The 16,206-nt window shown below is 38.1% G+C and overlaps 1 protein-coding gene across 1 annotated transcript; it reads right to left on the bottom strand.

Moving 5' to 3' along the window:
• Positions 1-704: 704 nt before the first annotated feature.
• On the bottom strand, positions 705-15,757 carry LOC135471517 (WD repeat-containing protein 18-like). The gene is made up of 10 exons (XM_064750781.1): positions 15,536-15,757; positions 13,910-14,020; positions 12,115-12,248; positions 9,762-9,909; positions 7,985-8,128; positions 6,174-6,244; positions 5,416-5,540; positions 4,860-5,041; positions 2,533-2,592; positions 705-1,212 (listed from the first exon to the last, which is right to left on the bottom strand). Exons 2-10 carry the CDS (start codon positions 14,006-14,008, stop codon positions 1,078-1,080), a joined length of 1,098 nt encoding a protein of 365 aa, XP_064606851.1. The 5' UTR covers positions 14,009-14,020; positions 15,536-15,757; the 3' UTR covers positions 705-1,077.
• Between the last annotated feature and the right edge of the window lie 449 nt (positions 15,758-16,206).

The raw sequence follows: 16,206 nt of genomic DNA, 5'->3' as shown, positions 1-16,206 counted from the left end.
GACGGCTACGGAAATGCCCTGTCCAAGAAAGGATTTGAACCCATGTCACAACAGGCCTGGCGATTTAAAAACAAGCACCTTAACTACTAAAGCTGCCCTATGGCTTGGGATTTAATGGTACTGGCGACATTATTGTGGTCAAGTCACTATCTTGTTTTTTTGACATGCCACAGTAAAGTCTGGATGCAGACTACAGCTTAAACACGCAAATACAGTATTTTTACCCCTACTTCACTGGGATACCATGCCAATGACATCAGATGTGGTGGCAACTGTATATAGGCCCTTGGTTGACCAGTCCTCCACCTATCTCTTGCTTCCGGGGCTGATGTGCTTAGCGTACCAGAGCACGCAATTATCCAGGAGCCTCTCACCAATGCTGTCGTTGTGAGTTCAAGTCAACATCACCGTGACTTCCTCTCTGGCCACGCGAGAAGGTCTGCCAGCAACCTGCAGTTGTTTTGGGGTTTCTCACAGGCTCTGCCGGGTTTCCTCCTACCACAATGTAAGTGAAATATTCTTGAGTGCCGCGTCAAACACCAATCAAATAAATCACCCATCTTGTTTGCAAAGGTTACAAATTTTAGTCTTGGACATAGAGGACAGCTGATCAGATCTCTAAATAAATGAAGGCCCACTGGAGACATTTAATTCTTCATTAACAGAAAATATAGACACAGAAATTTACAAATATATGTAGAGGATTTATTACATGGCCTGTTACTTATTTATTCTTCCGGTGACATAATATGGTAGCTTCCTTCAGGTGAAGAAGATCAAATATTAAAACATTTTAACTTAATCTTCAGGTAACTTGAGAACATTTTTCATACCTACCAGTTGTAACTTTGTCAACTTCGCCCCGAGAGAAGATCACATGAGATCAGACTTAAATTTCAATTGACTCAGGTAAAATTTTCTGTTCACTCTATGTAGTAACTAAAACCACTTGCTGTTTGAGTGAAGATCAAGCACATGTAACATTTGATTTATTCTTCTTTAGATGACCCAGGGCGAAGTCATAAAGCTCTCTCTTCACACATGCTCTAGATTTGTCATTTCATGTCCACGTGAAGGTCACGTAACACTTGACTTCTTCAGATGACTCAGGGTGAAGTCATAAAGCTCTCTGTTCACTTTCTGCAACTTGGCTACTTCCTGCTTGAGTAATGAAACTTTCTCCTCTAAATTTATTTCATCCCCAGTGTTCATCTGCAAAGGCAATACAGAGCCTTGTCATACACTGCAATAATGTCCATCATCTCTCTGATATTATTACAATCATATGCTCATTATGTCTCTGATATTATTACAATCATATGCTCATTATCTCACTGATATTATTACAATCATATGCTCATTATCTCACTGCTCATTATCTCTGATATTATTACAATCATATGCTCATTATCTCACTGATATTATTACAATCATATGCTCATTATCTCACTGATATTATTACAATCATATGCTCATTATCTCTGATATTATTACAATCATATGCTCATTATCTCACTGATATTATTACAATCATATGCTCATTATCTCACTGATATTATTACAATCATATGCTCATTATCTCACTGATATTATTACAATCATATGCTCATTATCTCTCTGATATTATTACAATCATTTCACACATGAATGTTCTCTATTTTTATGTCATACCACTGGCATTTACCACAATCCCCACCAGTTGAATAACAAACCTTGTCATCTAAACAAAACCTTAATAATCTTGTAAATAAAGCAGAAATTGTAAAGCTAAATGTTCATATAAAAAAAGATTTTTTTAAAAGTGTATAAAACATATCAACATTAACAGGGAAAAGGAGAATTAATATACTTGTTTTCAAAGCGTTTATTCAAGCATATTCTGAAAATAGTGTTCTGTGTAGACTGGCAAAATCAAAATCTTTGTGAAGCCATGAATCTTGTACTTCTTGTCTTCAATGTCACATCAAAAAGGTGCTTACATTGCATTGCAAGTTGCTTTGTCACATGAGAAAGGCTGAAGGACTTAGGGTACTGGCTTAAAAAGCTTTTGTATCACGGATGAATTTCTTTTTCAGTTTTGTCAGTCTATCTAACAGAGAGGTAAAACCTTCATATTTTATTTTATTTATTTAACTGTTCAACACCATATTCAAGTTCGTATTTTTAGTTTTCATTCTTAGGAACAGAATGATCAAACAGTTGTTCTAGTTAAGCTTTTAAGATACTAAGCCCTGTCTTAAACAAGGTCAGCTTTGCACACAGAGGATTTCAGGTTGTAACATGTATAAAGCATCTTGAGGTCAATGTTCATGAGTTTGATGTCAAAGGTAACAACGTTCTATTACATATTCTCCATTAATAGTTGTCATATGACAGAAATATGCAACATATAGAATATAAATGCAAATAAAATATATAATGTGATAAATAAATAATATATATAAATAAATAATATATATAAATAAATAATATATATAAATAAATTAATATAAATATAAATATGTCTGATAACTGATACATGAGCAATTGTACCTTTTCCTCTGCAAGCAACTGTTTCCATTCCTCACTTGTCACTCTAACTCGGTCCTCAAGCTGTCACAAACAAAAACATGTGTATGTAAAATTAAATACTTAGTACTGTGGTTTTTTTGCTGTTTTCATAGGGGCCTTATAATATCTCTTGTAACATTATTCTGGTCACACCACAATTTTGTCTTGTTGTAGGAGGCCAGACCCAATGCTGACAAAAATTTATAGTGCTGCCTCACTGGAATGCCATGAAGAAGACACCAGACAACTCCACACCCATTATACACATAAAACTACTTTTTTGCTACTGACGGATAAGCAGGCCTAGACTAAGTGAAATGTTAGGTACTGTCTGCAGGCTTTTATTGTTATTATTTTTTCCAGAATCTAAAGAGGAATAGATTTGATTCACAGCAATCCATCAGAATCTAGCCAAATTCTAGTGCCACAAAGCTTTCACTCCAAGCAAAGGTTTTAATGCATATGAACCTGTAAATTCCATGTTAATCTGTTGATTTAATGTGAAACTGTCTATGATACACTACATTCTATACAGTCAGTGATCATCTCATATCAGGTTCATCTATATTTTATATATATTGTATAGACTTTGTACGGCGCATAACTTATTGTGTAAACGTGTGTATGCATGTGGAACTCAAGGAAAACTGGTTTTCCAACTTATTGATCTCCCTCAGAAAATAAAGTATTATTATTATTATTATTATTATTAATCAGTTTAATAATGTGAAACTTTCATGTCTACTTATCTAAAGGCAGCATAAAAATAGGCACTGGAAATTAGAGAACATTTTGAAAGTTAATTTTGTGACTTTACAGGAATCTGCTGTAGTTTTGGTTTAAAGGAGTCATTTTGAGAACTGGATTCCCAGATTCTTGTTGAATGTGCAACCCTGGGGTCGCTTGCACAAATCGATTGAAAATCTATGTTGATAGTAAATCACTAAGATCGATTGTTCCTAAGCTTACATTTGACACCCTCTTGTAATGAAGGAATTGTAAGCTATGATAGTTGTAACTTACAATCATAAATTACAATTGTGTCGACCTTGCTCTAAGTATTGACAGTCGCCCCAAAATTAATGCTAAGTGCAAATATTTGCCTTAGGTAGACTATTAGTACTTTTTCACTTGATTTGCAAAGAAGTGCTATGCATTGTCTCCAGGAGACATTTTGAGTATTTCTTCACATGTTGTTGTTGTTATCTGCTGAATCACTATCATGTAGAACTAGGCTGAAAACGAAGGCAAGCAAAGTTATTGACTGGGAGCCGCTTGCACAAAAGAATCGTAAGCCTGAGATGAATGTAAATCATTAAGACCTTGATCATAGCCAAAGCTTATAACTGACATCCTCTCGCACGAAGGGATTGTAAGCTACGATAGTTGTAAGTTACAATCAAAAATTACAATCGCGTCAAGCCTGATGTAAATGTTTACTATAGTCCCAGAATTAATGTTCAGCACAAATACTTGCCTTAGACAGACTGTTAGTTAATACTGGTTTGCAAAAATGTGCAATGTAATTATCTTAAAAAGATGTTACAAAGATTTTTTTCACATGTTGCTGTTGCTAGCTCATTTGAAAATGAAGGCAAGAAAAGTTACTGACTGGTACATTGTCCAGTAACCTGGCCACCTTCGTGTACAAGTCAAATCTGATCTGTGATCGTGACTGTAACTTCAATACATTACAACTGGCTTACAACTCCTTTGTACAATTATTTTCACAATCAACTGTAAACTCAACTGTAGGGTCTACAACTGACTGTAGCCAAAACTGTTTTGTGCAAGCGGGTCCTGTACACTGTCCATTTACTAGTCACCTTAATATGTACAAGTCAAATTTGGCCTACGCGATCACCATTGTTTAAAAATTTACAATCGCCTAACAATTTCTTTGTGCAAGTGATGCAACTTTTTTTTACAATCAATTTTAAACTCAACTGTAGGGTCTACAATCAATTTTAGCTACAATCTCTTTGTGCAAGCTGGCCATGGTGTATTGTTTTCTTTGACTGTACTCCAGTACAATGTATGTTCAAGGTTAGACACCTTCGCTCAGCATTCCCTATTTCCCCTGTCAGCAATAAATAAGCATTTCAAAAGGTTAATGCAATGCTATTGTAATGTCAGCTAAAAACCAAAAGAAACTCTTTTCTTACACTTTGAATATACCACTTCCAGTACAACTTTTTTTACATACACAAATGACATTGTCCAAAATATGACATCCAGCTCAATGGGACAATGTGACTGTCTGGTTTATGGATATCTGCGGAACATTTGTTGTAAAGAAGGGAATGTACCTGGGCTGTGTGTGATATCCTCACATCCACTGTGTCCATGCCAACAGTTCCATCAGAGTTCTCTCCCCTGGTCTCCTCCGTGTACAGATGTCGTTTAAATGGTTGTATGGGAAGACTGGGCTTGTGGTTGTGAGTGAACATAGTATTGGGTGCAAGCATTGAAATTATGTTTGTCACAGCGCCTAGAACAGAAGAATATAAGTTTTATGGATGAAAAGAAATATTTATAAGCCCCTGTGTTCAAAACCTAATCCAAGGGAAGGGATCTGAGATAATTTGCCCTCTACGTCCCTCTTCACTCAGCCGTCTAGAGTCAAATATACTTTCTGTGTATTAATACATTCATGAGCCACACCTCCTGTTTCCATCAATCAAAAGAGTTTTCATCCTGCTTTTTCCAAATCATCCATTCAGATTGCAGTAATCTGATCATGTGAATCATGTTATGTAACCAAAATCAAAACCTGTCACGACACATAATTTCCAGCTCATTTTGAGCTCTCTGACCAGAGAGTAGCCCAATCTGGTGATGATACTTTCTGTAAGAGTTACCTACCTTTGTGATCTATGGACCTCAAGCACTGACCACTGGAGATATCCCACACTTTGACTTTGGTGTCATGTGAACCCGAGAACAATAAACTACCATCCAATGAGACAGCCAGACAGGTGACTTGTTTACTGAGAGAGGAAAAAACAGCACAAAACCTTAAAAGCTGAAATTCAACAGGCTTTCAGCAAAAAGTTTAGGGCTTCTTTGGGGGTAAACTTTGAAGCATCTTCGGTTGGAGGAAACTGGCAGTTCTCAGGGTAAACAGCCCAGACAAGTTACAGTCAAACTTGCCTATGTGCAACATTGACTTGCACGCCATTCAGGTGCATACAGACATAACAGAAGACAAGTGGTCTTCACAGAAAGTATGTCTGTGGAAAATGGCTGATGAGCATTGTTGAGTAGAATTTTGGATTTCTTCACTTTAAGTCTAATGAAATTAAACATTCAATGGATACATGGTTAGATAGGCAATTACAATCTGCCAAGTCAGATAAATAGTGCTCAAAAGCTTAAAGTTTCTGTACTTAAACTCAATAATCAATTCTATTTTTCCTCATTAAAAAGCCCCAAACATTCTCACCCTCTGGCTCGACAGTACACTTTTAAAACTGATACATAAGGTAAATATTACGCATACATCTATGGTTGAAATTTCAGGAATTCACTGAACTGACATGCATGCAGCAACAAAGGAGTTAAACATGTGTTTTCAAACTCGACATGTGTTTTGTAAATTCCTTCCAAGAACTTATATTTACCTATGCCCTTGAAACTGCGTAACATTCTTGTCCACTTCTGAAGATGATATATGACGCTCTGTTTTTACTGGCTAGAAATAGTGGGAAAATATACACAAAATAAAAACAGAAACACAAAAGAAAAAAGTAAATGTGCAAATTTATTGCCGTACTCAATAATATTTCACTTATATGACGACGGCCAAAATTACATTGGGAGGAAACCGGGCAGGGCCCAGGGAAAACCCATGGCCATCTGCAGGCTGTTGGAAGACCTTCCCACATACGGCCAGAGTGGAATCCAGCATGAGCTGGACAAACTCACAGCAACCGCATTGGTGGGAGGCTCCTACGTCAGTGCCGTACTGGTGTGCTAACCGTCTTGGCCACGCAGGCCCCGTACACCAGCCTATTAGAGTTGGTAGCAGATGCCGAGATGAACAAATGCATGGGAACAAACTATACCTGATAATGAGGAGGCCTCTGTGGCCCAGGGGGTTAGAACACCAGAGTGGGGCAATGACCCTGGAAACTCTCACCAATGTGGTCACTGTGGGTCCAGCTCATGCTGTCTTCCTCTCCAGCCTTAAGTGGGAAGGTCTACCAGCAACCTTCGGATGGTTGTGGGTTCCCCCTGGGTTGTGTCCAGTTTCCTCCCAACATAATGCTGGTCACCCTCATGTAAGTGAAATATTCTTAAGTATGGTGTAAAACAGCAATTAGATAAATAAATAACCTGATAATACACGGAAATTTTAGTATCCTAATTCCTAAATCTTTTCACACATGAAAGAGCCAATTCCAGTGGAATTCATACATCTTTTCACACATGAAAGAGCCAATTCCAGTGGAATTCATACATCTTTTCACACATGAAAGAGCCAATTCCAGTGGAATTCATACATCTTTTCACACATGAAAGAGCCAATTCCAGTGGAATTCATACATCTTTTCACACATGAAAGAGCCAATTCCAGTGGAATTCATACATCTTTTCACACATGAAAGAGCCAATTCCAGTGGAATTCATACATCTTTTCACACATGAAAGAGCCAATTCCAGTGGAATTCATACATCTTTTCACACATGAAAGAGCCAATTCCAGTGGAATTCATACATCTTTTCACACATGAAAGAGCCAATTCCAGTGGAATTCATACATCTTTTCACACATGAAAGAGCCAATTCCAGTGGAATTCATACATCTTTTCAATTAGATTTTGAAGGCAAAACTACATTAGTTGGGCTGGTCACATTTTAGGACGTCACAGAAAGTTTGATCTTAACAGTCAGCACAGAATAATACCATAGGAATATGTTTGCAAAGACATAACACAAAAAAAGAATGAAGAATAAGAGTACATAGGACAACAGATCAATGTGCAAAGCAGGTGTAAATTGTGGACGTCAACACACCATGCTTTCAGACTTATGTTGCCATGAAGTTTAATATTGAGACACAAGTTATTTAGACAACAGTTCTGAGTAAACCTGCTAAGTTCCTGGTCTTGAATAAACTCCTTTTAAAGAACACAAAAATAACTACTGTGATATGTACATCTCAACCACTTACGCCTTGGTCAGCTTTGGTAAAAAAAAAAACAAAAATAAACATCTTTAAAAATTACTCATTCGCTCAGGTTTCAGGACCATGGTTAAAACTATATACTGCAAGACAATGTGTTTACAGGCAAATCTCTGGCACAGAACAACCTTGTGTTATTGTACTGTCAATCTTCAGAGAAAAATTGGACAGGGCAGAAAATACATTATTCTTTTATTCAACAATGCCCTTTACAGGCGTTAAAGAGTCACATGCGCTCACACTTACCTGTGAGAAGAGATTGACTGAATAAACAGTCCCACTATTAGAGCCTGCAAATAGTCTGTACTCGGGAGTATCCATGGCAACTGATGTAATACTGCTATCAAACATCACTGTCAACAACAACGACCCTGAACTCAAGTCCCAGAGCTGAAAACATAAAATATGGTGGTTAAGCAATTTATTTATTTATCTGATTGGTGTTTTAAGTTGTACTGAAGAATCCTTCACTTATATGATGACTGCCAGGATGACGGTGGGGGAAACCCACAACCATTCGCAGGTTGATGGTAGACCTTCCCACGACGACTTTTGGCACTGATTTTATTTATGATTTGTCAACTTGAGGTATATGTTAGAATTTTTTATGGCATGCACCTGTGAGGAAAAGCACTCTTTTCATTGGTATTTGGTTGATATTCACATTTTTTCTCGTTTAAGCAATGAGTACTTGAGGTATGAACACACATCTTCATAACATATCAAGCCTCATATAAATGTATACAATAACATGATCCTTGTCCTAACTGAGAACAAGTCAGTCTCAAAAACCAAGTCATCTGTACACGTATTCATTTATCTGATTGGTATTTTACGCCATACTCAAGAATATTTCAACTCCACACACACAAGCAAGGATCTTTGTAGGCACTGGATCAGTATTTACAGTTATTTATTTGATTGGTGTTTTACGCCGTACTCAAGAATATTTCATTTATATGGTGGGAGGAAACCGGGCAGAGCCCGGGGGAAACCCACGACCATCCACAGGTTGTTTGCAGACCTTCCCACGTACCGCCGGAGAGGAAGCCAGCATCAGCTGGACTTGAACTCACAGCGACCCAGTATTTACAGATTGCATATATTGTAAGTTTCCTGAAACATTGGAAATTTAGTCGCTCAATGTGGCCACATTTTATTCTGTTTCTGTTTTGTTGTGAAACAAAAATGGTAAGAAAGAAACTTCAAGACAATCACAATAAATAAAATAAAATACATAATAGACAATGGCATGAGGTTTGGTGTTGATGATGGCAGTGCACAGATTATTCTTACTTCAAACTATTCAAAGATACATGATAAGGTACTATAAAGCGAAGAGTATGCTTTTAAGGAAAATGAAGAAAGATATGACAAAGAAAAAATAGAAAATTTGAAGTTATTGACGAATATTTTATATTTTTTTTAATAACCCCTCTATTTTATACTTATTTCCTGTCAGTGGTTGGAACTATTGGAAAATAATGCTATTAATGAACAGATCAAAGCTATCACCGATGAGGTCACTACAGCAGGCTACTTAATTTCTCTACTGTCTGCTGGGAAGTGGGGGGGGGGGGGGGGGGGTCTTCATAGTTTAAGGTCATTTTTATGCCCCATGAAGAAAGCTGAGAGTTTTTTTGTACTTTTATATGTTCGGCCACATCATACTCTCCTTAATAAGAAATAAAAAACAAATGTTTCATGTGCCCATTACACCAAGCAAGTCTTCTCATACAGTGCTGACATGAAAAAAATAGTTAAGTATCTCAATAAAAGAGATAAAAACTTTGAAGTGATGTGACTGTTTTTTTCTCTGGTCGTAGGTAAGTGTTTTGTTTGCCTTCAGGAATTCTACAGCCAGCCTGAACAAAAGTAAGCTGATACGAAGCTGACTGGTGCCTTAAGAAAAGTAAGCTGATATGAAGCTGACTTGTGCACCTAGTCCCAGATTCAAATCTTAGTGAAAAGAGGCTGATTCAGTTTTAAACTTACACTGGACATGCACTAAATGGACGCTTACCTTACATGTCTGGTCAAGAGAAGAGGAGACAACTCTGGCTCTCCGTCCCCCAACCCCGACATAGATGTCCGTCACGGGTAAGGAGTGACCTGTCCACACATACAGTGGCTCCTGCGTCATTGTCTGATCAGACGTCCTGGACAACACACTTTAAACGGAGAAAACAAAAGTCATTTTAGTTTCTTCATTTGACAGTATATTGAACTGTTACGTTACTGATACACAACAGGCTGTCTGCCAGGTTTTTGAGCTGAGCAAACTGAGCTGTGATAAATGCAAAAACCACAACACTCTCACAAACAACTGAAAATCTCACTATCTCAACGTTTAAAGATACAGGCAATGACCCTACATTTCGTCTACGGCCGAGTTGCTCATTTTGCCCGGATTTCAATGGGTCCTACTGATCTGAGAAATATTAATTGAGATCTGTGTGGAAGGTAGGATGATATCTTACTATCAAAATACAAATTTTAGCAGCAAAATTAATGTTTTATGACATTTATCTGCCTCTGAAACTGTCATTTTTAGGGAGAAATGTTAGGTCTTACCATAAGTACACTCAAACCTGCCACTTCTACACGATTGGTCTTTTAATGAAATAGCAAGGATATTTCACTTATACAACTTTCCTCGGTAGAGGAAACCAGAGTAAACCATCAATCTCTGACAAGAAACTGTCAAGCATGCCAAATGTAACATACAGGAGCCACTTTCACAAAACTTTGTAAGGCATATTTCTCATAACTTTTCTCATTAAAGACACTGTCTAGGTTACAGTGGTATAAGGCAGTGCTATACGCAACCAGCCCGTAATACCTATGTCACATACCAGCTTCCTACACATATATATATATATATATATATATATATATATATATAAGAATTAAAGCTATGAAAAGACTAACGGCCGGCCGGCTGGACTTAGTGGCCATTTAGAATTTTATTGATAAGCTATAAAAATCTTCTTCTCCAAAATGGCCAACCCTATTGAGATAAACTTTTCAAGTGTAGTTTTTACGTGGATCGCCCAACCCATATTGTAAAAAAACTTTCAGATTGGTATGCAAATAAGGCCAAAACTGACCAATCTCAAAACTTGGTTCAAAAGTAGGTCAATTTTCAAAAATGCTTAAAAATTATTAAACAAACACACTCACTGGTGCCCCTTGACATCAATGATTTTTGTGCTTTGTGTTGTTTTCATGTTATGACCAAAAACCAACAAAAATTTACCAAATTGTCCTATGTAAATAACACGGGAACTTCATGCTAGACTGCATGAAACCACTGACTGCACTTTACTGTGGGAACTGTCATCAGCTCTGCAACAATGTATCCTTTCTGTCTTCTGCTCTCAAGCACCAACTTCATAACAATATATTCCATCTGTCTTTTGTCCTCAGGTATCAACAGAAGATCAAAGCCGCCAAATGTTTATTCTAGTATTCAGTACTTGATCAATTGTTATTGATGCTAGGCAATATAGGGTTCAAATCCAGTACATTGCTTTACATTTTTGGGGTGTTTTTTTACCACTGTCATGAACTTTAAAAACATCAGGCTTCCAGAAGTGGTAAAAGTCTAGTAGTGTGAACTGCGTCAACCCTGTTGGATAACATGACATTGGCTTTATTTTATTTATTTATTTGATTGGTGTTTTGTGTCGTACTTAAAAATATTTCACATATATGACGGCGGCCTGCATTACAGTGGGAAAAAAAACGAGCAGAGCAAATGAGAAACTCTTGACCATCCGCAGGTTGCTGGACAGACCTTTCCACGTATGTCCGGATAGGGAAAATATTAAATAAACATGTTCACCACTGTAGAATTAGTCATTACATGCTAACTTTCTACTGTAATTCTTCAACCTTTCGGCATGTTTGCAAGGTAATTATTCACACATATTCTGAAGGAATTATTACGTGTTGACCGATAAAATTATACTTTTTGGCTAAGTTCTGAACCTGGCCAATCCAACCAATTAGTTTTGTCTCGAAAATCAGCTTAAAAATGTGCATAAATTGCACTGAAAGTTGTTCTTTCACATGCGAAGAGGTTGAGGAATAAGGGTAGTCTCTAGTTCACAAACGTTCAACACCTCAATGTTCTCCAGTATTCATCTACTCTAACTTTCTGCGAAACTTTTTCAGACTCCCATGTTACGTGATCAATAATAATTGCCGGACATTTTTGACAGGTCACATGATACAGTAGGACTTTCAAAACAGTAAGTCAAAACTGACCTATTAGGGTTGGATTCAAACACGCAATCTCATTGTTTAACAACTGCTCTGCCAGAGAGAGCCCCATTTTCATACTGTCTGCATTCCACTTCAAACCCACTCACCTCAGCAATGACCAAACAACGACGAGGCTATCCTCTCCACCTGACACCACGCAGCTATCGTCATCTGTGCACCTGAGACAGGTAAGGTTCTGGTAATGATGAGTGAGGACACATAGAAGATTACCTGTGGCTACCTGAATGTGAAAACAGAGACAGGTAAGGTTCTGGTCATGATGAGTCCGGACACACAGAAGGTTACCTGTGGCTACCTGAATGTGAAAACAGAGACAGGTAAGGTGCTGGTAATGACGAGTGAGGACACACAGAAGGTTACCTGTGGCTACCTGAATGTGAAAACAGAGACAGGTAAGGTTCTGGTCATGATGAGTTCGGACACATAGAAGGTTACCTTTGGCTACCTGAATGTGAAAACAGAGACAGGTAAGGTTCTGGTAATGACGAGTGAGGACACATAGAAGGTTACCTGTGGCTACCTGAATGTGAAAACAGAGACAGGTAAGGTTCTGGTAATGACGAGTGAGGACACATAGAAGGTTACCTTTGGCTACTAGAAGGTAAAAACAGAGACAGCTAAGGTTCTGGTCATAATGAGTAAGGGCACACAGAAGGTTACCTGTGGCTACCTGGATGTGAAAATAGAGACTGGTAAGGTTCTGGTACTGATGAGTGAGGACACAAAGAGGGTTACCTGTGGCTACCTAGATGTGAAAACAGAGACAGGTAAGGTTCTGGTAATGATGAGTGAGGACACAGAAGGTTACCTGTGGCTACCTGGATGTGAAAACAAAGACAGGTAAGGTTCTGGTACTGATGAGTGAGGATAGACAAAAGGTTACCTGTGGCTACCTGGATGTGAAAACAAAGACAGGTAAGGTTCTGGTACTGATGAGTGAGGACACATAGAAGGTTACCTGTGGCTACCTAGATGTGAAAACAGAGACAGGTAAGGTTCTGGTACTGACGAGTGAGGACATACAGAAGGCTACTACCTGTAGCTACCTGGATGTGGAAACAGAGACAGGTAAGGTTCTGGTACTGACGAGTGAGGACACATAGAAGGTTACCTGTGGCTACCTGGATGTGAAAACAGAGACAGGTAAGGTTCTGGTACTGATGAGTGAGGATAGACAAAAGGTTACCTATGGCTACCTGGATGTGAAAACAGAGACAGGTAAGGTTCTGGTACTGATGAGTGAGGACACACAGAAGGTTACCTGTGGCTACCTCGGTGTGAAAACAGAGACAGGTAAGGTTCTGGTACTGATGAGTAAGGAGAGACAAAAGGTTACCTGTGGCTACCTGGATGTGAAAACAGAGACAGGTAAGGTTCTGGTAATGATGAGTGAGGCACAAAGAAAGTTACCTGTGGCTACCTGAATGTGAAAACAAAGACAGGTAAGCTTCTGGTACTGACAAGTGAGGACACATAGAGGGTTACCTGTGGCCACCAGAATAAGAAAAAAAAGAGACAAGTAAGGTTGTAGTCATGATGAGTGAGGACACACATAAGGTTACCTATGGTTAAAAATGTAGTTAAAGCCATTTTTTTTTATGAAATAAGAAGAAATCTAAGACACATCCTAAACTACTAAGAAATAAAACAAACTGTTTTCACTGGATTAAAGGTGCTTCTGCGGCCAAGGTTATTACTGTGCCAGCAAGGTGATATTACCCAGGAGCCTCTCACCATTGAGGTTCATGTTCAGACCTGCTGGCGTCCTCTCCAGCCCTACATGGGAAGGTCTGGCAGTAACCTGCGGGTGGTTGTGAGTCTCAACCTAGAATTTTCTAACACCTTTACATGATGATAGCAGTTCAGATTTTGACCTCATACCTGCCAGACATGAATCTTCTCAGCTATTCCTGCAATGCAGTATGCACCATCTGCTGTGACAGTGACACAAGACACGGGTCCTGCACATACCATCTTCATCTGTATCTGCTCCTACAATCAGTAAACAGGTGACAAGTCTGAAGGCAAGGTGCTATCATCCTTAGGGTGGGGTCACATGTATTGTGTATTTATTTATTTTTTATTCGTAAATGCTGTGGTGTGAGTTATAGTACCATAAGGTGACATGATTTATGAGAAAAGTTACAAAAAATTGATTTAGACAGTTTTGTGAAAGTGGGGCCTGATAAAACCCGGTCAGATACATGTATTTCACAAAGTTTGTTGGTGCCCCACCTTTTAGCACATTTGGTGCTGGCGGCGAATAATAATAATAAGAAGAATAACAACAATACCAACAATAACAACAACTGTAATAATAAGAATAACAACAATATTAACATTAATAACAATAACAATAATAATGCTTTATATTGGGCAGAAAGCACATGTTCATGCTACAGCAATAGCAGCACTTACTTATTCTTTTATTTATTTAATGTGACTTGAAAATCAGACCAGTAACCCTTCAAACTTATGATTTTAGCCAAGCTAATTTATACACAGTCATTCAGGACATTGAAATCTGTTACATTAATACGATAAATCGGTCAAGATACAGATGATTTTCTGCCAAGTTTCACAACACAGTCTGCTCGATTAGGCACCAAGCACTACTGTAATTATTCAACTGTTTCACGTGTTTGCACAATATTTATTCAAGCATATTCGCAGGGCATTATTCTGTGCACAGAAATTATGCTTTTCATGAAGCCCTAAAATTGGCCATCCCAACCACTGCAATTTTGTCTACAAAATCAAATTAGAAAAGTGCATAAGTTGAACTGAAAGTTGATCTTTCAAATGGGAAGATGTTGAGGAACTAGGATAGATTGACTGCTTACTGTTTGAAGCTGTTCTCAAAAAACATTTCACTTGTATAACATCAGTTTCACAGCCAGTCTGTTGCATGAAATCAACAAATTGTATGACGCTTGATGAACTTGTAAACATTTTTATCAGGACAGTCAATCTTTGGTGAAAGGCAAGTACTGTATTTTACCTTAAGTTTGGCTTGTACAAATTCTATTTCAGAAGCATCAGCTTTTCTGGTAAAAAAGCAATGAAACTTCGCAAAAAGCTCTTCACTCTTCAGTGGCATTATAAGGTGGATGTATCAATCAGAATCAAATTGTTAAGTATGACGTTAAACCCCAAGCACTCACTCCCTCACTCACTCAATCAGAATCAAGCAAAATATGTCACTTAATAGAGGCTAAACTTTAAGTGAAATATGGTAATCTTCATCAACAGCACACTGGCTGCTAACAAACTGAAACTGAAAGCGACAGGAAAGTTATATTTCCTGACATGTATAAATGAGAATTTTACACTCTTGTTGTGAACCTCTGTGTGAACATCTCTACACTTGTTGACAATAATAGTAAGGCTAAAATGTTGTTACTTGCAATAAAATTATGTCAAAGTTTTTCTCAGACATCATGGTACGCCAAATTTGTTTATGAATACAACCACAATGGTAGGACGTGCAAATACAGCATGGCTTACCTTTCTCTGAAGTGGCCATATATGTAATAATGGTTTATTGCATACAGCCCCTAACAAGTAATCCTTGCCCAGAACACAGAGGGATCGGGAACCAGTGCTGCCCCCTTTGTAGGTTAACAATGAGGTTCCAGAATGGGGGTCCCAGACACAGGCATTCCACAACTGGCCTGAACTGTCAGTGGTTATCAGGACCTAAAAATATTTCAATATATTGCACTTATGTCTTTCATTTTATTTATTTATTTATTTTTTTGGTGTTTTATGCCGTACTCAAGAATATTTCACTCATATGACTACAACCAGCATTATGATGGCGGAAACCGAGCAGAGCCCGGGGGAGCTCACAACCATCTGCAGGTTGCAAGATGACCTCAAATACAGCTGGAGAGAAAGCCATCATGTGCTGGACTCAGCCGTACAGCATTTGTGAGAGGCTCCTGTGTCACTGTGCCATGCTGGCAAGCTAACCACTTCAGTCACACAGGTTTTTGATGCAAGAATTTTCATAAAAAAATGAAATTATGGCATGACCCACGACTCTGAAAGTTATGATGGTAAACTGTTTTATTTATATATAAGCTATCTATATGCCAGAGAGCTGTTTTGAATGGTCTATCAGTGTTTGTTGCAAACTGCATCAGGTTTTTTAATGGAGCATGCTTTCTCATTGT

Source organism: Liolophura sinensis, chromosome 7 (genome assembly GCF_032854445.1).
Source record: "Liolophura sinensis isolate JHLJ2023 chromosome 7, CUHK_Ljap_v2, whole genome shotgun sequence".
Lineage (NCBI taxonomy): Eukaryota > Metazoa > Mollusca > Polyplacophora > Chitonida > Chitonidae > Liolophura > Liolophura sinensis.
The sequence above is the reverse complement of the archived record's forward strand: the minus strand, read 5'-3'. Positions and strand labels throughout refer to the sequence as shown.